The following is a 23,266-nucleotide window of genomic DNA, read 5'->3' on the forward strand; positions in this document are numbered from 1 at the left end:
ATTTAAGCTTGTATTCAAAAACACGTTTTGATTTACCTTTGCATTCAGTTTCACGTTTCCTTCTACCTTTAGCTTACCTGTTGTAGGGTTTTTACAGATTTCTGTGTTCACTGTTGAAGTGTTCTTAAGAAAATGACTTAGGTCCTAGTTCTTTTCAGCTATTAGAAAGCTAGAAATCTGTCAGACTGTTACTGGGTGTAGCAGCTCCAGAGAAAGTGATTAGTCAAAAGTTAAATTTTCCTATCTGTTTAGACTTACTAAGTCTAAACCGCCAACACCATTTACATATGTGAGAGTCAGCATTTTGGTCCCCACAAAGCTGTTGGACCCCACAAGTATAGCAGGCTCCCAGTTTTCAGACCCCACAAATATAGTAAAACAAGCTCTTACAGGCGAACACACCTGCAATTTTTAAATTCTGTGCAAGTTTTTCAAATCAGTGTTTACAGGCATGAAACCAAATGTTCAAAAAAAAAGTCTGCCAGCATATACCTGAATAACTTTCAAAAACGAAGAGTTAACAGGTCCAAACAGAAATGTACAATTTAACAAAAATAAGATTACAGGTATAAAACTCTACTTTCAAGTGCACCTTTAAAATTTTGCCTTGTTAAGAAGATCAACTTTAATCAGTTCCAAAACATGCACTTCTGACAGGTGGTACAATTAATTAAAAAAGCAGAGATTGTTTTCTATGTAGCAGCCGTCAAATGATCCACTGGCGACAAGCTTGCCAGCTCACTCTTCCACCTTGCAGTTGAATTTCAGAACAGTGGAAACAGTATTTTCCCAGAACCTTTTGAAAACCACTAATCCCACCCGATAATAGTCTGCCCTTTGTGCACAGCAAACCCTTCGACTCTCCTGATCACAAGTACTGCCAAACAAAATTCCTCAGGCACCATCTTGGCTACATGATTTGCAAGTAACTTCTGGAGCCACAAGGTGACTTGAAATACTTCAGCCAGTGGAGACCAAGGAATTAGACAACTGCAGGATGGAGGTCGATGTGCCTCAGGGGCTTTGTAGCGCGGCTTCAGAAAATATGAATATATTCTTTCAAAATGCAAAGAATATGTCGAGTTCAACCACGTGACATCACATACTTGACATGGTTTGACCAATTAACCTTTAACTCTCAGATGAAAGAGATGTGAGTCACAGACAAATTAGACAGGTTTACTAGTTAGCACCACTGCTGGATCGCTGCTATAAAAATTAAAAAGTTTTGGGAATTTTGAAAGGCAACATAAATCCTTCCGATGACTGATTAATGCAGTGTTTATTTTGAGATTTCACTGGTATTCACTGTTTGAGAGCTTTTTTAAAAAACAAAATAATTCCAGTTTTTTAAATGGATCACAATCAATGAATGATGACCATGAATGATTTTCTTAGTTTGTTCCCAGCTCACTGTTGAAATGTTTTATAACTCAACATTTGTTTTAGGGACAAAATCAGGTGTTAAGTTCAGGTAACAGAAAAGTCTATTGAGATTTGACTGGAATTAAATTCTGCTTTTTTTGCCAATGAAGAGAAAAGCGCACAACATTTTCTTTTTGACGTGCAACTCAGCACAACTAATGATTGTACATAGCAAAGTAGAAATGCAGCGCTTGTGGAGTCACAATGTTTCAAATACACAAAGATACCCAAAAACGTTACATATTAAAGGGATACTTTGGCATTTCAGAAAATACACTTATTTGCTTATTCGCAGGAGTTAAATGAGAAAATCAATACTACTTGCAAGTCTGTACAGTAGATATGTAGCTCTTAGCTTATGTAACAATTATCTTAGCTTAGCATAAAGACTAGAAACGGGGAAACAGCTAGCCCTGCTCTGTCAAAAGGTAACAAAATCTCCCATGTATACTCATTAACACATTATCTCTTGTTTTATATAAGCTGCACAAAAATCGATGTGTAAAATTAACAATTCCCTGTTTTTACAGGGATTATGTTTGACCCTGACCAGTAACCTCTTGGGAGTTTTCATGGGTTGCCTGGTAACTGTCTCTGCCAAAAAAGTAGCCTGGCGCTAAGGACCCCTTAAAACAGCAAGTTGTCATTTTACACCATGGTACAGATTAAGTAAACAAGATATAAACCACTGATAGATAGATTTTCTTACTTTTGGACATGCCAGGCTACCTGTGTCGCCCTGTAGACACCAGAGTGGGACCAATTTTCTGGCTTAACTCTCAGCAAGACTACATCCCAAAAATGTTGAACTATTACTTCTCTAAGCTGGCAGTTAATATTACGGCCCTCCTTTTCTTTCCAATTCATAATGCATACCCTGAATAATTACAGATGTAGTCACTGCTCCTTTTCAGAGTCTCTGATTATTCAGTCAGGGCAGGGAAAGGTGCCTGTTAACTGATAAGGCAGGTTTCACTGTCAAATACCTGAGTGCTTGCCTGGTATTAGCCACACTGCACTAGGGGGGAACAAGAAGAAAAAGAAATGAGACAGCGAGGGAAAGTGAAAGTAGTCATCAAGGGACATAGGCAAGACAGTGGAGGAAACGGGGGAGGAGTAACAGGTCCCATTTGACCTGTACGATTCTCTTTGTCATATTGTTCATCCTCCATGACCTGAATAGAAACAATCAACAGCAGGAAAACGAAGTGGTGCCAGTCACCCCTGCTCAAAACAGCATACTGAGTACTTGAGTTAATCATTTTGGGTGTGAAGGAATGTGAATTTAAACCAAGCATAATAAAAACCAAATAAATAAATAAAACATTAAAATATATCTTGTGACCCATCCCCCCACTGTAATGCACAAGCTTCCCAGGCCTCATCCTTCTCTTCCTCAGAGGGCTTAACTCTTCTCCTGGTGTCCCAGATTACGCAGCCAATTAGGGCGAAGGCAAAGCCCCTTCTGCTACCGAGCCTGGCTGGAGAGTGGTGTGTGGTGTGTGAATATGGCACCAGTTCATGTTACTGTCAGCATGGTGTGAGGCTCCACAAGGGCACAGAATGAGAGACATCTGATAGGAAGCCTTCAGTGATCTACAGTAAATTAAAAAAGGTGAACACTGATAGGGATGACAAATAAACTCTGTGTGACGGCTGTATAATTTGATTTCCCAAATACAAATTATGCATGGCGAATTATGCATGCAGTGCTCTGGGCTTTCTTCATTTTCATATGTGAATTGAATATCATTCAGACTCTATAGAAAGTGAAGACCTTCAAAGTTGTTATTGGTTTCAGTATATTTTATTCAACAGCACCACCAGCTGGCAAATGAGAAACTGATTCAAATTCAGAGGCAATTCCTGACAAACACAGTGTGTGTGATGACAGTCCAGGGAGGTGCTTTGGAAAATAAGCCACACATGAGTAAAGCAGAATGAAAACTCAGCTGCTACCTGAATCTCTCTCTGTGTATCTGGTGCTGTGGGCTGTGCTGAGGAATGTATTTGTGAGTCTGGGCACATGCAATGCCTGTGTTATGCCAGTGAAAACACTGAACACATTCTGTCTCTTTCACACATACACGTGCGACTCATTCAGTATCTGAGGTCACTGCCTCAGTGTTTCTAGTGTTTATGTGGGCAGTGCTGCCTTATCTAGCAGGGCCTGTCGACTTGGGTGCCATGAAGGATGACCTGCTTCCTTGAACAAGGGTGCCAGGATGATCCTCAGTATTGTGATTAACATCACTGCCTGGTTCATGGTCCTCATCCTCATCTCTGTTGCTTTTTTGTTCTCCATACGGTATCAGCGTTGCGCGGCTGAACTGTCTCAGTGGCTTGCCAAGAATCCCAAAGCTGATTAGAAGAAGGAAAGAAAGAAAAAGGGAGAAAGAAATAAACAGAGGAAACATAATTCAATTTAATGCAGTCACAAAATCTTACTCTGGATTTATATTAATATATGCTTCTGCAGTTCTGTGTAAATAGTGTAAAAAACATTTTAAAAGTAAAAGTTGGTCAAGAAAAGTTAAGACCACTGGGGAAACACTGGCAATACAGCTAAGTGTGGCTAAGCATTCTTATCCTTAATAATTATTAGCAAGATTCAAATGCAGCTTTAAAGCTCCACAATATTTTTCGAATATTAACACTGATCAAATGATTGTAATTGTAACAGGACTGCTTTAGTGCCAGACCCAATGAAAATTATTAACTCACTTCAGCTCATGTGTTTTTTAGCCACGGGCATGAAGCTCTGGAAAGTGCACGCTGTGTTCAGCATTCAGAGAGATAAAACTAACGAGTGGCGGATGACAAGATAAAAGACCCAGATATTTTTCTTATTGGTGGACAGCTGGTAAAAACAGAAATGTAGCACCAGTAGGATGCTTATGTAGCTATGTATCTGCTTGTTGCAGAGGTAGGTAACATTAAGTAAGTTTATTTCTGCCCCTGGTGGTCACAGATCACTTTATGCAATTTTAACCAATACAGCTCTGACTACTTGTCTGACTTCACTGTACACTGTAGTGCAACAGATGCATATTATTAATGATAAATCACATCCCTCCTGAGTGTTAAGTGGGATGTATTCTGTGATGTTTTATACCACCTGACGCTGGCCAGCTGCTGGTTGAGTTCCTCTGTCAGGGCCTTGGTGTCACAGTGCTCAGCCTGCAGCGGGCTCTGCCTCCTGGCCCGGCTGCTGAGGAACAGATGGGGTGACTGTTCTTTGGGTGAGGGCAGCAGAGACACCATAAGTGGGGAACGCTGATTAACTATACTGCTGGGGGCCGGACGCCTCTTGAATGTTCTGGGTAAAAAGTCAGATCAAGGAGCAGGGTCAAAAGCTGTAATGAATACATTGTACATACAAACACCCTGGGGAAACATACAAATTTAAAAGGATGTACTGGAGGAAAGAGAGGACGAGTGTGTGCAGATTACTCTCCAATTTCATTTCACTTACCACAGATCAAACTCATTATCTTTCACTGTTTATATCTACTACCCCTCAAATTCAACAAAATACTATGATACTTAAGAACTGCCTGTACATATAGTAGTGCATTCACTCCCAGACAACAGCTGTATAAGCATTTTGAGAAGGAGAAATTCCTCACATGTTCCATTTTGTCATACGTACTTATGATACTCAAGCTGGAAATCTAAACAAATATCTAGAACTAATTAATCAGGAAAGCTGCTATGGTAGCAAAACTCTTAAGATCCATGTGCTACTCCAGAACAAATACATAAAATATATACTCTAATGGATTTTTTTTAAAACCACAATCATTTCTGTGTCTGCAAGACAGCTGGAAGTGGTGCTGAAGCTAGTCCAAATCATGTTTACATCCACCCTCAGGAGGAGAGCAAGCTTCAAGCCCAGCTTTTGATTGTTTGGTCTCAACCTGTCAGCGGGAAAAGAGCGCTGGGCCTCTGACAGCTTACACAAGTGCCAATCTCGTGTCAGACACGGCCGAGTAACATAAAACAGGCTGTCAGACAGTCATTCCTATTGGACAAAGCTATGAATCTGTCTACATCAATCATATTCTAGTTAGAGTCCTGACATGATATCTATCAAAAACAGACAATTTCAGTGTCTGAACTATTAAGTTATTTGCTTTATGTTGAATCAGGGGCAGACTGGTTATATGAGCTCTGACCTTTGAATGTGTAGGAGCTTAAGGTCAAATTGCACTTTTTGAATTGTCACTTAGTTTTCAGTTGCAGTGAATGAGTGGAAAAGAAAATAATCACAGAAGTTGAAATTGTGATTGCCTCCTAGGCTGAGCAATACTGAGACTTTTCAAACTCTACAGGGCTGTGGTCTGTGTGGAGAGCAATCAAAAATGTGTAGGATAATATACAGGAGGTATGAACCTAAATAGCAGCAAAAAATGCTGCCTCTTTTCATGAATCAGAAATTCTTGTACTCTTAAAAAAATATATGCACAGTGACAGTGAGTGCTGAAGCCACCGCAACCTGACCTTTACCTCACTTTAATGTAGTTTACCTGTGTTTGAATGTGCTATTACATCCCGTCTCCTTGAGGTCAGCTTCTCCCGTCTTTGCTGAACCATTATGAGCAGCAGAAGTCATTCCTGAGTCCCCATCAGTCCTGTTCCTCACTGCTGTGTTGAAGGTGTCAGAGTACAAAAGACGCCCAACCTCCTCTTGCATGTCCCTTAGGCCCTTCCTGCCAAATGTTACCCAAGCAACGTAACAGAAGAAGCTGTACAAGCACTGGGGGAAAAAAAGAGTAAAGAATGTCACCTGCTGTTCTTTATTCTCAAATAATTTCCTTCTGTAATTCATTTAATCAGACATTTATCAGTTTTTTTCATGTGTACATTGAATGAGCATTCAGCATCTATACTTCCTGACCAGACACACCGGCAGCCACTTATTCTACTGTGTTTCTAAAAGGTCACAACAGCTATTTCTGTCCAAAAAAGGTCACATACGGAGCAGGCAATAAGCTGCTGCTGTTAGCATGATATTTCTCTGCCTGTCCACCCACCTGGCTAAATACTGGAGAGAGCCTGTCAAAGCAAAGCACCTGTGTTATGTCAACATCTCCTACCACTAACTAATTCATTAAGGCCACCAGGCATAACCAGTGCTCAATGTCGATCTGTTCTGCTCCCTGCTGCCTATATTCACAGATGGTGGACTGGCCTTCACTCTGACCAGCTGAAAGCTCCATTTTTGTGTGCAGATGAGGCAATGCAGTTTCAAGTGTTTCAACATGCTGCCAGTTACCAGGTCAGCCAGTTACCTTAAAAACAAATTAATTGGAACAGTCTATTTGCAGTGAAGGTGATTAATATATTGTAGCAAAAAGTTCTGATTGCACCTACCGCATGTAGCAGCCAGTCTGTACTCTTTGACACGTGGCCCCTGGAAAAACACATAAGAGCTGAACAATGATTTGGTGATTGGAAAGGCTTTAATTGGTGAAAACTGATATATATATATATATATATATATATATATATATATATATATATATATATATATATATATATATGTATGTATGTATGTGTGTGTGTGTGTGTGTGTGTGTGTGTGTGTGTGTGTGTGTGTGTATAGGGTGGTGCGATCTGTCAGGATATAGCCCTTAAGTCCCTCTTTTTCACAAGGAAACTCTTTCTAGGGTAGCACTAATAGGGAGGAAAGATAGCTCCTTGATTTGTCAAACTCAAACTCAAACTACTGAAGCCTCATATCAGCATCAGCTTAACTTCTGTATGCATTTTTGCACAGAGGAAGGACTAGAAAGGACTACGGATTTTGTCTCCCATCTCTTACATTGGAATTTCATTATGAAGAGATGTTATCATTGCCAATATGGAACAATGGAACAAAGGTACAATGACACTGTGGGTATGTGAATGCTGTCTCAAGATAGACTTGAAAAGTGTGAACCTATCCTTCAAGCATCACGCACTATAATGACAACATTCAAATGAGGCCTCTGTTGTGGCTTTGACTGCAAAGCTTTGAAGAATGACAACTGAGTGTTGGAGTGATGAGTTTCTGTTCCTGACCCCTTTCAGATGACTATAATACTTCAAAAACACAGAGATTCCTTAAATTAAATCAAATCAAAATGAATGCTGCCCTTGTTAAAGATTTTCCAAATGTATTCGCAGCTAAACATTTTTCACCAGCTTCCTCAGAGTGTCTTGGGAAGGCAGTTATTATTGCTATCCAACCATCAACCCAGGAGGTCGTTTGAAAATGGAATGCATCCTTGTAACTATACAACAGAAGGAGTAGTACTCTCTCTGCCTACCAACTGCTTGATAAATCTGAACAAACACCCACTTGTGATTTGCTGTGTGTTGATGCTGTTCTATCTCCAGGTCCATGATCAGAGTGAAGTAACAGACAGCCAGCTTCTTTTCAGCTATCTCCTTTTTGGCCAAAGTCTCCACCATCACCTGGCGCTCTGTGATGATGTCTACACTGGCAGGTTAGTTAGAAAATGGAGCAGGGGTGTAAGAATACAAGAGACAGAAGACAGACAATATTAATTGTGGTGAAGAATACCACAGCATTACAATAGAGACAACACTCCTCCATTCTTAGTATACTTACGCCATTATAGACTTAGGTTTATTTTCCAGAGACTTGTGTTCAAAGAAACAAGACAGGTAAAGTAGAAGGGCAGTCAGGACTTCATCGAGCTCTTTACTTCTGAACACAGACAGAAGGAAGTAGTATTGAGTGCTGGCTGGTCTTTTCATTCAGAGTACTGGCAAAGGAAATGGTGTGTGTGTTATTCAAGACATGTATTCCTTACTTCAATACAGCCAAGAAGCAGAATGGAATGGGAAGCAAATAATTCTCCTGTAGCAAACTGACAGCCACCTCTAGAACACAGGAAGCATGGCCAGAACAGGTTCAAAGGTCATCTACCATTCAGTAGGAATAAAAAGATGGCATTCTCTGGCTAAAGGTTATCACCATTCCTATCCTGTCACCATGTCTGAAACGCCATGGTTGACTTAAGTCATGCAGTTTAAGTGTTGAGATTTCAACAACACATGTACACTTGCGTTTAACATCATCAATGGTGACGTGGTCTCCTCGCCTTTTCATCACAGAAGACCTATATGCGTTCAGATGAGCAGGGCTCAGGCTCTTCCTAATGCTTTGGCGCCCTCTACGGTTCGGAGTACAGATTTCAGCCAACCTGAGGAGACAGCAACAGCATTAACATGTGCAGGTTAGTCTCAGATGTTAAGAGCAAAACATTTGTGCAGGCACAAAAGGAGGGGATTGCAGCTCTATATTTCTTCTGCTTTTCGAACAATCTTAAAAACATTTGAATAACGTGAATAGATATATCAACTTAAAGAGAAAAAAAAAACTTTTGAAAGGGGCTTGCTGAGTCAGGCCTACCACTCTGCACGCTGCTGAAGCTCGCTGAAACTGGCATTGGTTTGCCTCCTTTTACTCATAACACCATCCGCTGCTGGACTAGAACTAGACACGAGGAAAGAGGTTTGTCATATTTGATCATATTATAATTTAACTACATCTAGCGACTGCTAGCAGGTGAATTGTGTTTGTAATCAGTGGCTGTTGTCCTCACCTGACAAACTCCACTGTTTGGGATTCATCACTCCACACCCAGCGGCCTGGCGGCGGCACACTCACCTGAAAGGTATCTCCTTTACTATCAACCAGACCTTTGAATAATGTGTAACTTCGTGACAAATTGAGACATTTATTAACCAGTGTCGTTACAAGTTGGTCATTCTGGCGCTTTTAAATGGTTAACGAGGTTGAAGTAGCCGCACAAACACCGGTTGTAATACTTAATGGCAAAGTTTAGAGCGCTTTATTTTTATACAACGTCTTCAAAACTTAAAACCGTTCCAGTGCGGCAACTTACGTTTCTCGTCTCCTCCGGATATTTCGGCATTTCTTTAAATAAAACTTTCTAAAGTTTAGCTAGCGTTCCTTTCTCCTTCCGTTTGCTAATGTTAGGCACTGTATCTAGGCAACAGCCAGTAGAGAGGAAGCTCGACCCATGACGCAATTTACTATTTACGATCTTTAATGGCTTTTCCCTTAAGAAAACTACCTATAAACACGACCTGTTTCAGAAATTCTCTTGAGAAAATGACATCTCCTAGAGATCCCAGAGAAACATGGTTAAATAATGGATTTTAATATCTGTGATTGATATTGACAAAACTGTCAAAGCAGCACTACCCCTCCTAGATCCCAAATTAGACTATTAGTATTTCTAATATGTTACTGGGGTTTTATAACAGTTTGTTTATGAGCAGGGAGTTAGACCGCAGTTTGTGGCAAAGGGAACGCTTATTACTTCAATATTTTACTTTGTGTTGGGTTTTAGTAAGGTCAGGAGAAAAAAAAAGATTTTGCAATTATTGTTATTATTTTCCACACATATAGCAGTGGGGTCTGTGAGAGTAAGCAAGGTAGAGTAAGGTCTGAGTAACATTTTAGACTGATAACTGAAGGATATCTTTTAAATTTGTTCTGATATTTTGTATATTGTTCACCTGGTCTTTAGTTTTAGAAAGAACAACAACAATAATAATAAAAAATACCCTGAAAGTCAGTCATAATTGTAAGGAATGGAAAACTGATTTTTCATCATAGCATTTACTTACTCTCCTGTCTCTTTTAAACATTTCCATTATTTGATGTCATAATGAATTGAATCCTCTTATTTATGTATCGTTATAAATGTAGTTCTCCAATAAGTTAATTATGGAAAAATAGTTCTGCAGGTATAGAAAAATATGCCTATTTGTAACTGTTAGTAATACACAACAGCTGTCAGCTGTCCAACATGTTTCGATTAAGACATCTTGTAAAAAACATGTTTTATTATATCAAACATGGTATGTTGCAAATCTTCGAAACAGTTATAGAAAATCTCTTGACATTTTCATGTACTTTAATTTTCCCCCAAAATGAAGCTGAATCAAGAAGATGTCTAAGCATAAAAAAAACTGCCTAGGACCTGTCTTTGCAACAAAATGCCAAAGATCAGCTTTTCTAAGCTCCCTAAACTTACAAGCAAATTTTTAACTGCTCTTTAGAGTGATGAGGTATACATTTTCAGTTAGATAGTCCAGCCCCCAGTTTCGCTGTCTGTCTGTCAAGGCATCCACTGAATGCAGCAGCTCAATATCACAGCTGTTCCCTGAGGAAAGGAAATGCACCATTAGAAAGCATGTGCTCTTCATATTTCGGCCTTAGTTTCATGATTAAGTATAGAATGAGCCACGATAGTCCTTAACAACACTCACCAAACAGGCTGTGTACCTGCTCATCAGGCACAAAAAAAGGAGGACCTGAAAAATCAGTCACAGATATTTGTTTATGTTTCACCAGACTCATACAAACACAGACGTTTAAAATGCAAAATAAGTGATACAGATGGGTATTTTCTTTTGTAAGACACACAACATAGTATGTGATATGTTAGACTCACAGTGTATAGACAGTTACCTTTATATAATTCAGGATTGTAAAGCAAAGTGTCCAAAAGGTATCTGCAGTCTTTGGCCATGAGAGAAATTATGAGAGATGTATACCTGTGGTTTAGAGAGAATGTAGTAAGACAACACAGAGTATATGGTTAAATTACAAAATGTTATGTAATATATAATAATTAGCTCAATGTTTATATCCTAGAATAAGTCAACACATAAAACTTAAATGGAAGGTTCAGTCTTATCTTACTTTTCTCTGTCTCTTGGGTTGATGGCCACCAGAGATCCCCTGTCCCAAATCGCCCCGAACTGACCGTCGATGGAGCTGTGGGATTGAGAAAAAGGAATTGAAAGTAAGTCATTTAACTCCTTTTAAGGGGAATAAAAACACACACTGGTTACCTACCTGGAGAAGTTGTACAGGTCACATTGATATAGAGAGATATTTTTCTCTGAGCTCTGCAGAACAAAGGCAGTCTGGATTAACAACTTTTGCAACTATTGCTTAAAAAATATTAAATATAAAAATGATAAATAGAATATAAAATGGGGTTTGAGCCTCTTTTAGAGCTCTCTTGGATAAATGTTATGTCTCACGTTATGTATGACATTCATCCAGATGTTTTAAATATATGAAATATGAAAGAGCATGATGATCCCTCTATAAGTCAGCACATACACAGTTCATCTACCTTGTAAACCTTTGCTCCAGGTATGGCAGGGACAGGCTCTGCACTGTAGGTCAGGTTGTTCTCCTCAAAGAACTCTTTTATAGCCTTTTCAGAGATCTCCACCCCAACCACTGAATGGCCCATGTCCGCCAGCCTGGTATTCACACGGAAAGGAGAGGGGAGCTTAGAGACAGATTGTTTTCATCGCCGAGAAGATGTTTTAATTCATAGGGCGTCCATGCAGTTTTTAATAAGAACTGGCATTTTATAGCTGAAATAACCAAAAATGTAGACACCAAGTGTGATCCTTATTGGATGTAATAAGCTTCTTCATACCACTTCATATCCACTGCTTTCCCACAGAGAGGGAAGAAGAAGCGAACCCCTGTCCGTCCAGCGAGAACCTTATCGATATTGTTTTCCAGCATCCTGTCAAAAACAGAAAATCAAACCCCAAATCACTATTAAACAGCAAATCAGCAGGCGTTCCTGCTTATGTATTTTTAATATTTAGGGTTACATCAACACTTCATTTAGAGTAATTAGCTCTATTAAAAACACTCCAACATACAATCAGAGTGAGATTCAGGGGTGCAGCATGAGAATGACGCAGCAGTGTTTGGACTGAGCTGGTCTGGTTGATAGTCCTCATTTGCCTTGTAAATAAGTGATTTGTTTGTGCAGCTTTTCTGACATGATCAGTGAAGGGGCGTGCATTTAACAGCTGATGTAATCTTGTTGGATCACACACACGTTTGGAAGACTTTTGTTCTCCCTTATTCCACTGAAGGGGTAGATTAAAGTAGGGTCTTTACTTGTGTACTTGAGGCTGATGGAAGCCAATTCTGCCCTCATGCCAGCGTTCCTCCCATTCTTCGAGTGCCATGACTCGGTCCGCCTGCGGTGCCAGCATGCTGGTTATGTTTGCCTGACACCAACTACAGGAGGATAAAAAAGAACAGAGACACATACAGAGCAAAGAAGATAAGAAGAAGAAAACAGTGGCTGGAGTCCGGTGAGAACACTTGATACACACTTTCACACGTTCCTCCCCATAAACACATGTGCAACAGCTGCACAGTGAATGCATATGATGCATAAAATTGGCATTAAAAAGCCACTGGATTGACAGCTGGCCACATGTTGCACCAGAGCATTAAACAAGCCTGTAGAGAGCACTTAATAAGCCTGTAGGGTTACAAAACCATGAGTCACATTGACCCCTATTTGTCTGATTCCACTGGTAGATAATTACAGAATAATCTGCTGCAGCCAGAACAAACAGAACTGAGACCAAAGGTCATGTGCATCATACTCCGTAACCTGTGCCCTGGAAAACTGGAAAGTCAGCCTCTGGTTTTGTCTCAAGAGCAACTGGTCCAGCTTCTTGAAATAAAAGCGTTTCTTTTTGTCACGTGGATAACCAAACTGACGTCAGAGGGGACTACTAGCTTACATAACATCATAAATCTTCCGTATTGTAAATAAATTATATTTACTGCTTTAAAGACGCACTAAAAAGAAGCGAGGAAATGTTTGAATATTATGAGCAGAGGCAATTATATTTAAAGTACATGACAATTTCAAAGTCGGACCCACGCTTACCCAGCAGCAGCCTGGAATAAAACCAACCATAGTACATGTAAGAGAAAATCTGAACCCCGCATGTTTGTCAGTTTCTAACCACACAACGGCACCTTTACTTACTGAAAACGGTTAATATTTGCTCAGCAACACACCAGCGGCACACAACCGTTTCAATCAATACAGGATAACTTATGTCGATATTTATTGTCCTCAGGTAAGCCTGTCAGGTGTTCCTTCGGTTTGACTAACCCTTAAAATCGCAGCGAGAAGTAGCAGAACACGTACGAGCGCAGTGCCTGACAGGCTGTACCCAGGGATAGAAACCTCTACTCTCACTCGCTTTTGCTTCTGGTTTGGGAGGAGCTTAATGCTACATTCAGGTTACGTTGAAAATATGGGAGATACCATCATCCCACTTTTCAACGTTGCTGCTACTTTTAACTCTTACTGTGAGGGCAGGCTAAGTAACAAAAACATCTCCAGGTATACCACAGTATAGTTCAACAGTACATCATACCCGCCCGCCAAAATGATCAGAAAGTTGAATCAGCACTTCTTAAAACAGTTTTAAAAAATCTGAATTCAGTCTTATCTTACTTTTCTCTATAATTTTCATGGAGGAGGGATTTATTGGAGGATTGTTGTATTAGACTGCATTAGTTTTGGCCAAGTATAATCAAGTATAACATTATTGTAATATTGTATGTAATATTTTGCTAAATCAGCTAAATAGCTCTTTTAACTTTACTTATTTAGTTCTCTGTGGGGAATGAAGGGATCCTTATTGTTTCCCAAGCAAAATGAAATGTTAATGTAACTTTAGGCTCAGTAGAACGGTGCATAATTTTTTCCACAGAAGGCTGTTGTTGTCACATCATACTGCTTCTTGTTCAGTCTTGAACTTGGGAACAGTGCTCTTATTAAAAAGAGCCTAACTCAAGGTTCAGTCACTAGATTTTTTCCCTTAAGTTCTAAAATGTACCTCACAGTTAGAGTTTGCATAAGTGCCACTGAGAATGGTATCTTTGCAGTAGTGTAAAATTAAAAAATTGTTAATTGATCAGCTGATCCACAGAAAATAAAATAAACAACTATTTGATAATTAATAGTCTGCTCTACCACTACCATCACCATTACTACATAATAGTAATAATAATATATCCAACAATGATAATGTAATTTGATTTACTTTATTGTTTACAATATACAGTTGTCTATATAATTGTATACAATTACGTTATTGCGATTCTCAATACCATCTTCTTCTTTTCAGTAAAAGCACGCTGAAACCATATTCAGACTGTGACAGCTGTCACTAATCCTCAGAAAGCCTCTGCACTGTTGCTTAGTGATTAGTCTTGCTTACCCAGCCTCTCTCTCTCTCTGTCTCCACATTGGTTCAGTTCAGCGCTGCGTCGGAGCCAAGAGACAGATCCGGAGATAAACTATTCTTCCAAGGCATGACAGTATTAAGAAAGAAGTGAGGTGACTTTTTCCGTACGCAGGGCGGCGCAAGAGTCTCAGAAATACCGGTTATGAGGCGCTGTGTCACTGTCAGCTCTGTTTCCAGTGATATTATCATGCTGTAACCCATTACATGTGCAAAGACATAGCAGTTATAGGCAGCCACATAGCATTTGGAAAGCATTCGCTTCATCAACACGATATAAAAAATATATAATGAATGGTAATTCATTCTCTTCTGCTAGTGGTGTATTTTAAAACATCCATTAGTCTGGTCCTTTACATCTAATTGGCTCTTCGGGCCTCCTCATGCAGATCCGTCACAGGCTGTGGAGTGCGTGTGTTTGTTGCCAAAATAAAGAAACCTATTACTTAGGTGTAATTTTATTTGCCCACTTAGTTTTATAACTTACTTAATTGTAATTTCGTTTTGAGTAATAATGCGTTGCATACATTATTCAAATAATTACTGGTCCATAGCCGACAGCTCTTGTCAGATAGAATTCAAATGATAAAAGAACAAAATCCTCCCAGACTGGTCTCCCTCATAGAAAGTCATCATCATCATCATGATGGTGGTCCAGTGTCTACAGTGATATATGTGAAACCATTCTTTCCGCAAAGGTGACATGATGGCTATCCACAGCCACAATAAACAGTAGACTACATTTAAAGGAGCCTTGGGAAATGTGACGCTCCTTCAATGCCTGTGCGTAATTCGGTGTTTCCAAAGCGCTCCAGTTGCGCGGGGTCGCATCCAGATGTGTGTGTTTTTCTTTACTGTGCGACTAAGACGTCGAGGAGCCTCTGAGCCAATCACCACCGCCCGGGGGCGGGTCGTGTGTGGACTGTTGTAGATATGGAAAATGGACAGTTTAACACGCACATTCATCTTTCATATCCCGACGGGAAGACCTGCGCTCGCACGCTGAATTGATTCGCAAATGCCCGGCCGTGGTGTGAAAAGGAAAATTACCAGAGAGGGGAAGAGCGTGGTTCGCCACCCGGTAAGGGCGAGCTCTCCGTCGGGGAGAAGTCGGAGCGCAGCGGGGATCGTACTGGGTGATTTCTGCTGTCTCTGTTTAGAGGCTGTGCTCGTTGTAGATGCATCGGAGTAATAATGGATAACCTGATGTTTCTGCAGAGATTATAGGTCAGAATTTCTGTAAGCAGAGTTATAGTACTCCTCATTTGGCTCACATTTGGTCCACATGCATCAGTCACCATTGTAAGCTCATTTTCATACAAATACAACCAAACGCTTCATTGTCTGATGACATATGGCAACGGCACATGTTGTGATTGTAAAATTAGGAATATGTTTCTGCAAAGTGCGTTTTCATCTTAAAGCAGGTTTAACTGTTGTCCGTTCCTGGTGTATTGTTGTGTGTGGTGCTCAGCAGCGCACCTTTGTCACTCACGCTGCTTAGATTTTCAGATGGGAATCACAAGTGTTTGAAGGAACCTTCGCGTCCACATACGACACACATAACTAGAAAACCTTTTGTTACACTGTTGCGATTTTACAGAGATAAAATAGTGCCAGAAGGTCACCATAATCCAAACTCACCAATAAGTGCAACAGGGGGACTTTAATTCACTACTGGATTATCATGAGACTACCAGCCTTTATTTGACACACACAGCCTGTTTCAGTAAATCCAGGTGGCTGGTGGAGCGGCAGGGGAGTGATGATGATGTGCGGTCCATGGTGCTCTGGCTGAGAGAGGTGCATGCTGGATAATAAAGGAGAAACCGACATATCGGTGAGGACAGACACGAGGGGGCGGCGGGCTCTCCGCCTTGACATTATTGTTTTTTTTTTTTCTTTACGGACGCGCCCGGACGGTGCCTAATGTGTTTGCGCTATGTCAGTATGTTGTAACTCAACCGCATTGTAGAGCTCGTAAATCGAGACCGGGGGTCGCCCCGCGAGGAGGAGAAGTTGGTGTGTTCAGCCTCTACAGCTGGTGTCATCGGCGGACTGAGCTGTAACGGCGCCGCTAGAGCAGGACTCCCAGCAGTTAGGTACGCAACTGTACTGATCATGCTCCGAGGGGGGGCTGGAGGACTCTGAACCTCAGAGATCACAACTGGATGAACCTGCTACTGCTACCTGCAGCGGATCTCTGTATCTATCTGTGACAGGTACGCTGAATAGGTAGTGGCATATTTTGACAGTTAGACTGAGTGGCGCTCTAATAGGCTACTGTAGCTGTGTCACAGTTTGATGCATTCCTAGGTTCCTTTAATGCTGTTGTAGATAATGATGCTCTCTCTGAGTCCTCTTTTCACCTACCGAGCCTTGGAAAATCTTCAGAATACGTTGAGATCTTTTGGCAGATGATCTGCTTCTCCCACTGGACAGATGGGCTGCGGGGTTGCACATTACTCTGCCACCATCCAAGAATATTAAATAATGTTGCCACCAGTTCAGCTGTCATACTGTTTCTGCATGCCAAACAGCTGCCAGAATCATCAAAATCAGAATCACTGTAATCTGAAAGTCTTATTATATTTTACAGACACATATTTACTTATCAGACTTTTATAGGGTACTGATGAGGAGAGTGATAGTACAAGGCATTTTGAGAACAGTATACTCTGCATAAAACTCAGTATAATATGACTTTGTCTTTATTTTATCAGTCTGAATGAAGTATCTGAAAGCTGTAGGAATTCCCATTTACTTGAAAGCTACTCTGAAAGATCTCAGCTATAAAACATACACCACAAGCTTGTATCTCCTGGATGCAGTCCAAGTAAAAAAAAAATACTCCTGACTCCTGTTTGTCTTGGATGCCCCCTTGCATTCAAGATATATAATAGTTCAGGAAAGAGCAGAAAAGTACCTGCTTCCACATCTGACTGAGTGCTCCATGTAATAATGAATCCCAAAGAAACAAACAAGGCCGCCGGAGTTCATTGCAGCAATTAATTAAAAGTCTCTGGTTATTTTTTGATGAAAAAAGATGGCAACTTTCGGTGATCCCTCAATAAAGTGCTGTCATTATCTTGGATGCGCTGGAAAGGCTCTCTGGGGAGGGGTGGATCCCGACGGCAAGCTGTACATGGATTTCATCTGATTTACGAAATGACTTTATTGTAATGGCAGCCCCCTCATCTTAATGGGATTTTGTATTCTTGGTGGTTCTGTAATACCCTCCCTGGTGATTAAGAGAAGCACAAATCTTGTCTTGTTGAAGTATTGGCCAAGACAGAATATTCATATTCCATAATCAAGGCATTCATTAGAGGGGTTGAGAGAATCAGTGTGCAACCTTTAAAAGCTATTAACCCCAATGGGTCACTGTGCACTTTTTACTGTGTGTGTGTGTGTGTGTGAAAATTCTGTTCATAATCAAGTTGGAGAGAAGGGGAGTGGTATTAACAGGAGGAAGAAAATGATTTTAAAAGCTTATTTTCCTCACAAGATTGGAAATTTTTAATCTCAGATGTCAGAACACTCTGCTAATTGAGCCTTGTCTGGAATGTGCACATTTTCCTTTATCTCAGGGTCAGATTGTATATCTTTCCCTGTGACGTCAAGGTCAGATTGTTTGCAGGCTGATCTGATCCAAGTTCTGTGATAGGACCGCCTCTGGGCCGAAGCTACCGAGATAAGATGAGTTGCAGGTAGGATGCGCTGTGAGCAGGACCAGTTAATAAGGCAGATGGATTTCGCTACATGCTGTTTCTGCTGTGTGTGTTGTCAGGTGCACAGCCAGGCACCCTGAACACAGAGCTGTGGTGCTCACTATATCAGAGTCCTCAGTAGGCTTTTCCACTCTATATGCTCGGAGCTGTGTGTCAGTGTTAGCTATGATCTTTGTCTCTGTATGGGAGACACAGCCTGATCCACTCATTTTCTGTCCCTGTTTTCTAGGACTGTAAACAGCGCTGCAAAATTCAGAGCTTGAGCTTGAACCTCCTAATAATTGTTCCTACCCATCTTGTTCGTTCTGTTAATTAGCCCTTGTGGCGTTGGAGTACAGCATATTGTTGAGACATAATTAATCAACCCAGCTTGTAATTATGCTGGGTTTGGAATGTGAGCGCGGTTGGGAGGCTGGTTGCATTGCAGGGCGTTCAGCTTGAGGTAAACATCTTATTAACCGTGTCAGAGTCCCTCAACCCACACCGAGCAAGTGCGGTGTTATTAAGGTGGAGAAGAACGTGCTGTTATCCATATTATGAAAATGGCCTCGTAAAAGAACCTGCGCTTGATTAAGTTTATGGCCGTTATGGTTCTGAGGTGGTCAAGCTAATGGAAAAACGCTCTGGTAGCTGCATGGAGACAGCAAGAAGGATTATTTTTATAGAGTAAAAAGCCATTGGTTCAGCACACTTCAAACTGTGCATATGCGTGTGTGTATGCATCTGCTTATATATGCATATGGTATGTGTGGGAGTGTGAGAGCATGTCAATTTCAACTAGTAGGTGAGGACAGAAAATAGAGCATGGATCACATCCCGGTTGTAAGCCTTTAATTCAGGACTGTCAGAGGAGACAGACCCTGTTTTTCATCGCAGCAGGATTTCTTTGGTTCGCCACAAACAGACAAAGCTCTCACACTCAACCTGACTCCTGCTCGGGTTGTAGATAGCCAGAAAGTGATGGAAATGCAACCCTGCTATTATGCAGGCATCTACCACTCTCGCCAATAAAAACACACATACAGTAGTTAATGGGCGCATACATAAATTCCTAGCCTTCCTGTCCCCTCCAGTAACTACAACAAACATACACTAACACAATGGTTCCCAACTTTTGCTGCAAGAAATTAGGTTTATTTTTTTCCTTCTGTGTACTTTTTGCTTGAGATTGAGATAAGTTTAATATCTTCAGGCCCCTAAATTATATCTATTATACATAATTATATCTTACTTTAACATTTTCATGTAACCATACCCCATTGTTGATACTGTTTCTATCTGCTAGGTTCCATTGTAACTGGTGGAGTCTGCCATTACCGTGCTGGAGGGAGGGATTCTCAGGAAACAATGTAGCATGTAATGGACTGTGTGAGAACTGTATGAATTTAATACAAACTCAACATTTCCAACTGCTTGCCTCACAGTAAACACAGGGTGGCTTCTATTGTGAAGAACCCACAAACCACATTGTGTTTGTCACTGTGGCTTGTGCTGTTCACGATCAGCTATCAAAATGCATCTACAAAACAATGTTTTGTTTTGTTTTTTGGCAGTTTCTGACTGCAGATTAGTTTAGATTTTTTACTGAGGAGTAATGGAACAAGAAGCAGCAGCTACAGTGAGCTGGTAAATGAAGACTAACCATGGCACTACAGGCAACAGACAGTGTGCATCCAACTCCTCCAAGTTACCAGCTCCTTTTACACTGTCCAGAAAATCAGATCGCAGTTGTTTGGTACAATGGAAAAAAACATTTAATTGACTGACTTCTATAAATAACGTATGTTTGTTTGGCTGCACTGTAACAGATGTACCAGTCACCCCTCTGTTTTATTTCTGACTGCACAGATGTTTCCAAATCAACCAGGACTGAAATTTTAAGGATTACAACTTTTGAATTATTCCCAGATAAAAAAATGACTCTTTGGTCAAACAGTAACATATGCAATGAGCTTCATTTTAAGAAATTACAAGTGAAAAAAGTTGGGAATCACTACAATAACACAAACAAGGCAGTGTGGCTATCTTCTGGTCCCCGGTCACACTGTCACATCTCTCAGGCCCGTAATGACAGAGTCCAGGATTTAATTTTAGTTCGACTGAGCCTTTCACCTCACCACAAGATTTGTGTTTTCTTCAAAACACTTCATTTTGCTGAACTAATATGTCGCCAGCTTTAGGCCAGCAAAAACACACATGCTAGATGTGTGTTTAAGTATAGTTTAGACAGACGCTCGCACACACTCAGGCGCATACAGCCACAAAAAGTCACTGAAAGGTCTGCTACCACACTGGCATTTGTATGGTGCAATCATCCAGGATTTGTGTCAGAGCATGGTATGCCTCCATCATTCAGGTGGACTGTCTTTACAAGCTAACCATATCATTTGGAACGGAAATTTCATTTTACCAAGCATTTGGCCCATCCAGTGTCAATTTACAACCTGCTCTATGTCACTGCCCCAAATCATTTCAGACTTAATAATGCTGCTGCTGCCTCTCTTACACTGACAATGGCTCTGCTACCTGGAAAATGACTGTAACGTTAGTGGATTTCATTTTTGAGTGTTTACAGTGTCAGTGGTTCTCAACACTGGTGCTATGGTCAGAAGACAGACAGCAAACTGAACAAATAAGGGAAAAGTCAATTCTTCCCTGAAAGACAGAAATCTCTTTATAAACAATATCCTATTTGTTGGAAGAAAAACACAAACTGACAAAAGCTGAATTTCCTGCAGAAGGCCACAATCGGTGACATCCATTTCAGAGCACGTCAGTTTTCATTTTCTATCAAAGCCTGCATAACCACAGTTGAATAAGCTGCTGTGTAAACACTATTCAAGGGAGCCGGATGGGATGACAAATTTCAATTCCATTTCCCTGAATGACTTAATAGCGTAGTTCTGTGAAAACCCACAGCAGGTAGAAACAGTTGAGGGAAGCCCTTAAGGCCCTCGGAGAGGAAGAGCTCGAGGGCAGGAAGTGTAGGGATTGGGTCCAGCTGTCACCCATGAAATATCGATCATTAAGTTCCTCTCCTCCATGTTGCTCTCTCCTTCCATGCCTCTTAAATGTCCTTCAGCCTCACCTTTTATTCCCCTCGACTTGTTCCCTTCCTTTTAAGTACTGACCTTCCCACGTCCTCTACATCAGACTATATTTAACAAGATGTCCAGCTTCTAGAATTGAGTCATGTTCTGTGAAGAAGTTCAGCCCTTTAAAGTTGTAATACTTAACATTTCAGTCCTGGTTGATGAGGCGGCTGCCATTGTTACTGGTCGTATCAGCAACTGTGATTTAATACTTTAATATTTTTCAGAAATACAGCAGAGAAGCAACTGGATTTCAATAAAGTCAGTCAATAATAATCTTAACTGTGATTCATGCTGCATACAGCACCAGTTTTCTTGTTCAATAACTCCCTTGTGAAAACTAAAAACCTTTGATGAAAAAAATGCCTAAAGTCACAGTTGTCTTGTTGTTTTGAGAATTGTGTTGTTTAGTAAGAAGTGTAGGAGTGTATCTTTAAAACTGCAGTATGCTAGAGAGGTATGGTAAGGTGAGCAAACAACTATAGAGGTACTTACTTTGCTGCAAGGATGGGGAACATTGTGTAGAAAAGCTGCTTTGTCCAGCTCTGATAGTACAAGATCCACCTGCCACTTTATATTAGATGATTTAAAAGCATTATTATTTTTTTTTCTCTCTGCAGTGTTGACACAGTTTCATTGCTTGTTCAGTACACTTTGAATGAACCTTCCTAGAAGTTTCTTTGCACTCAAGGCGAGCAAATGATCAAAGAAACGTTGGCCTTGCAGAGTGTATCCCTCATGTCTGTGATTAAGTGTTTTGTTGCCCCTCACTTCATCCCACCTCCCACCGCCCCCTTTTGAGGATGAAGCAGGAATAGCTGAAAATGGCGCAAAAACGGTATTGTTTGTAAGTGGAACCCTCCAGTCCTACCTAAGGTGGGATAGGAAAAGGAGGGGAAAGGAGAGAAGAAAATAGAAGGAAGGAATGATGGAAGGCAGTAGGAATTGAGGGAAGAGGGTGTAGATGGAAAACAAATGACAAAAGGTGGAATTGTAGAGCTCTGAGTTGTGCTCTCACCTTCCCTTGAACCCTGTGCCTCCACCTTCAGGCCCCTCTATTCAATGAGCCTTGTGGCTTTTTCCAGTGCTAGTCACCCAACCATAATGATCCATCATTGATCCATGACAGAGGGACTTCGCTCACCACTTAAAGCCACTTGCGTGTGCGTGTGTGTGTGTGTGTGTGTGTGTATGCTTGTCTCCTCGCTGATTTGCAGCTCCAAGGATGTTGTCAGGCCCGGTCAGGTCCAGGCATGCCCTAGAGTTTCGTTGGCATACATTCATCATTGTTGCTCCCTGTTAATGGCCACACACTCCCATTGCACAGTTTGTCCTTGCACACCAAAGTAGGATGGTGTTCAGCACCTGGAGCTCTCAGGCAGAAAGATGAGAGAATGATTTTTCTTCTGGTTGATTATTTAAAAATGGCTAGTTTCATGCCCTAATATCCTTTAATATTATCGCCAGTGATTATGTTCAATTCACATATTATTCTATAATACCTCATTGCCTCGGAAATATTGTACTGTCCTGTAATTTTGAAATCGATTCAGATGTGAGCTTCGAGCTGCTAGTATTGTCAAAGGAAGGTTGTTTGTAATGATAGCGTCTTATTGTGAAATGGCAGTGTAAGCATGGAATTGAATCTCCTGTTGTTGATCCAACTGTAATAGAGAGACCTCTGTGCACTTAAATCAATATCCTTAGTAGACATTTATTTTTGCAAGACAACTGCAGGAAGATGGACAAAAGCAATGGCGTCCCTACATGAAATTGCTCGGCATTAGATCTTATAAGGCAACGAAATAAATACTTCATGCCTATCAGCATTACCATCATCATAATGAAACCCTCCATCACTTTTCT

At 40.7% G+C, this 23,266-nt stretch overlaps 3 protein-coding genes across 8 annotated transcripts in view; 1 reads left to right on the top strand and 2 right to left on the bottom strand.

The window, feature by feature from the left end:
• Positions 1-3,216: 3,216 nt before the first annotated feature.
• On the bottom strand, positions 3,217-9,435 carry LOC108889566 (protein phosphatase 1 regulatory subunit 36). Of its 2 annotated transcripts, none has more exons than XM_018686087.2 (11): positions 9,348-9,435; positions 9,045-9,109; positions 8,852-8,935; positions 8,506-8,642; positions 8,250-8,319; positions 8,045-8,140; positions 7,772-7,912; positions 6,802-6,841; positions 5,955-6,184; positions 4,544-4,744; positions 3,217-3,786 (listed from the first exon to the last, which is right to left on the bottom strand). In XM_018686087.2, exons 1-11 carry the CDS (start codon positions 9,375-9,377, stop codon positions 3,582-3,584), a joined length of 1,299 nt encoding a protein of 432 aa, XP_018541603.1. In that variant the 5' UTR covers positions 9,378-9,435; the 3' UTR covers positions 3,217-3,581. The 2 variants fall into 2 exon arrangements, with proteins under 2 accessions (XP_018541603.1, XP_018541602.1); XM_018686086.2 differs by having other exon boundaries at positions 8,045-8,143.
• Positions 9,436-10,370: 935 nt separating this feature from the next.
• LOC108889567 (probable thiopurine S-methyltransferase) lies at positions 10,371-13,493 on the bottom strand. The gene is made up of 9 exons (XM_018686088.2): positions 13,206-13,493; positions 12,416-12,538; positions 11,937-12,029; positions 11,622-11,754; positions 11,336-11,388; positions 11,180-11,254; positions 10,946-11,031; positions 10,744-10,788; positions 10,371-10,637 (listed from the first exon to the last, which is right to left on the bottom strand). The coding sequence occupies exons 1-9, from the start codon at positions 13,265-13,267 to the stop codon at positions 10,519-10,521; spliced, it is 789 nt and encodes a 262-aa protein (XP_018541604.1). The 5' UTR covers positions 13,268-13,493; the 3' UTR covers positions 10,371-10,518.
• Positions 11,203-23,266, top strand: part of ext1c (exostoses (multiple) 1c) — a 78,466-nt gene continuing 66,402 nt past the window's right edge. Inside the window, exon 1 of one of the 5 annotated variants that reach the window (XM_051067988.1) lies at positions 11,203-11,282. The gene's annotated coding sequence lies outside the window, so the exon portion shown is untranslated. Of the gene's footprint in view, positions 11,283-12,473; positions 12,616-15,405; positions 15,659-15,684; positions 15,805-16,361; positions 16,800-23,266 lie in introns of those variants that run through there. The other 4 variants (XM_051067987.1, XM_018686084.2, XM_051067990.1 and 1 more) reach the window with 4 other exon arrangements.

The sequence above is a fragment of the Lates calcarifer genome, linkage group LG3, assembly GCF_001640805.2.
Source record: "Lates calcarifer isolate ASB-BC8 linkage group LG3, TLL_Latcal_v3, whole genome shotgun sequence".
In the NCBI taxonomy this organism is placed as follows: Eukaryota; Metazoa; Chordata; class Actinopteri; family Centropomidae; genus Lates; species Lates calcarifer.

Bases quoted from the DNA above. Each gene is read 5' to 3' on its own strand.
- LOC108889566 (XM_018686086.2), bottom strand. From the start codon at position 9,377: ATGCCGAAATATCCGGAGGAGACGAGAAAC. The intron at 8,320-8,505 runs GCAAGTGTACAT...CCTGTGTTCTAG, and splicing joins CACCATTGATGATGTTAAAC to AGGTGGCTGTCAGTTTGCTA. The intron at 3,787-4,543 runs GTGGTATAAAAC...TCTTCTAATCAG, and splicing joins CAGCAGCTGGCCAGCGTCAG to CTTTGGGATTCTTGGCAAGC.
- LOC108889567 (XM_018686088.2), bottom strand. From the start codon at position 13,267: ATGCGGGGTTCAGATTTTCTCTTACATGTACTATGGTTGGTTTTATTC. The intron at 12,539-13,205 runs GTAAGCGTGGGT...ATCCTCCTGTAG, and splicing joins TTATTCCAGGCTGCTGCTGG to TTGGTGTCAGGCAAACATAA. The intron at 12,030-12,415 runs GTAAAGACCCTA...TGTTTTTGACAG, and splicing joins CATCAGCCTCAAGTACACAA to GATGCTGGAAAACAATATCG.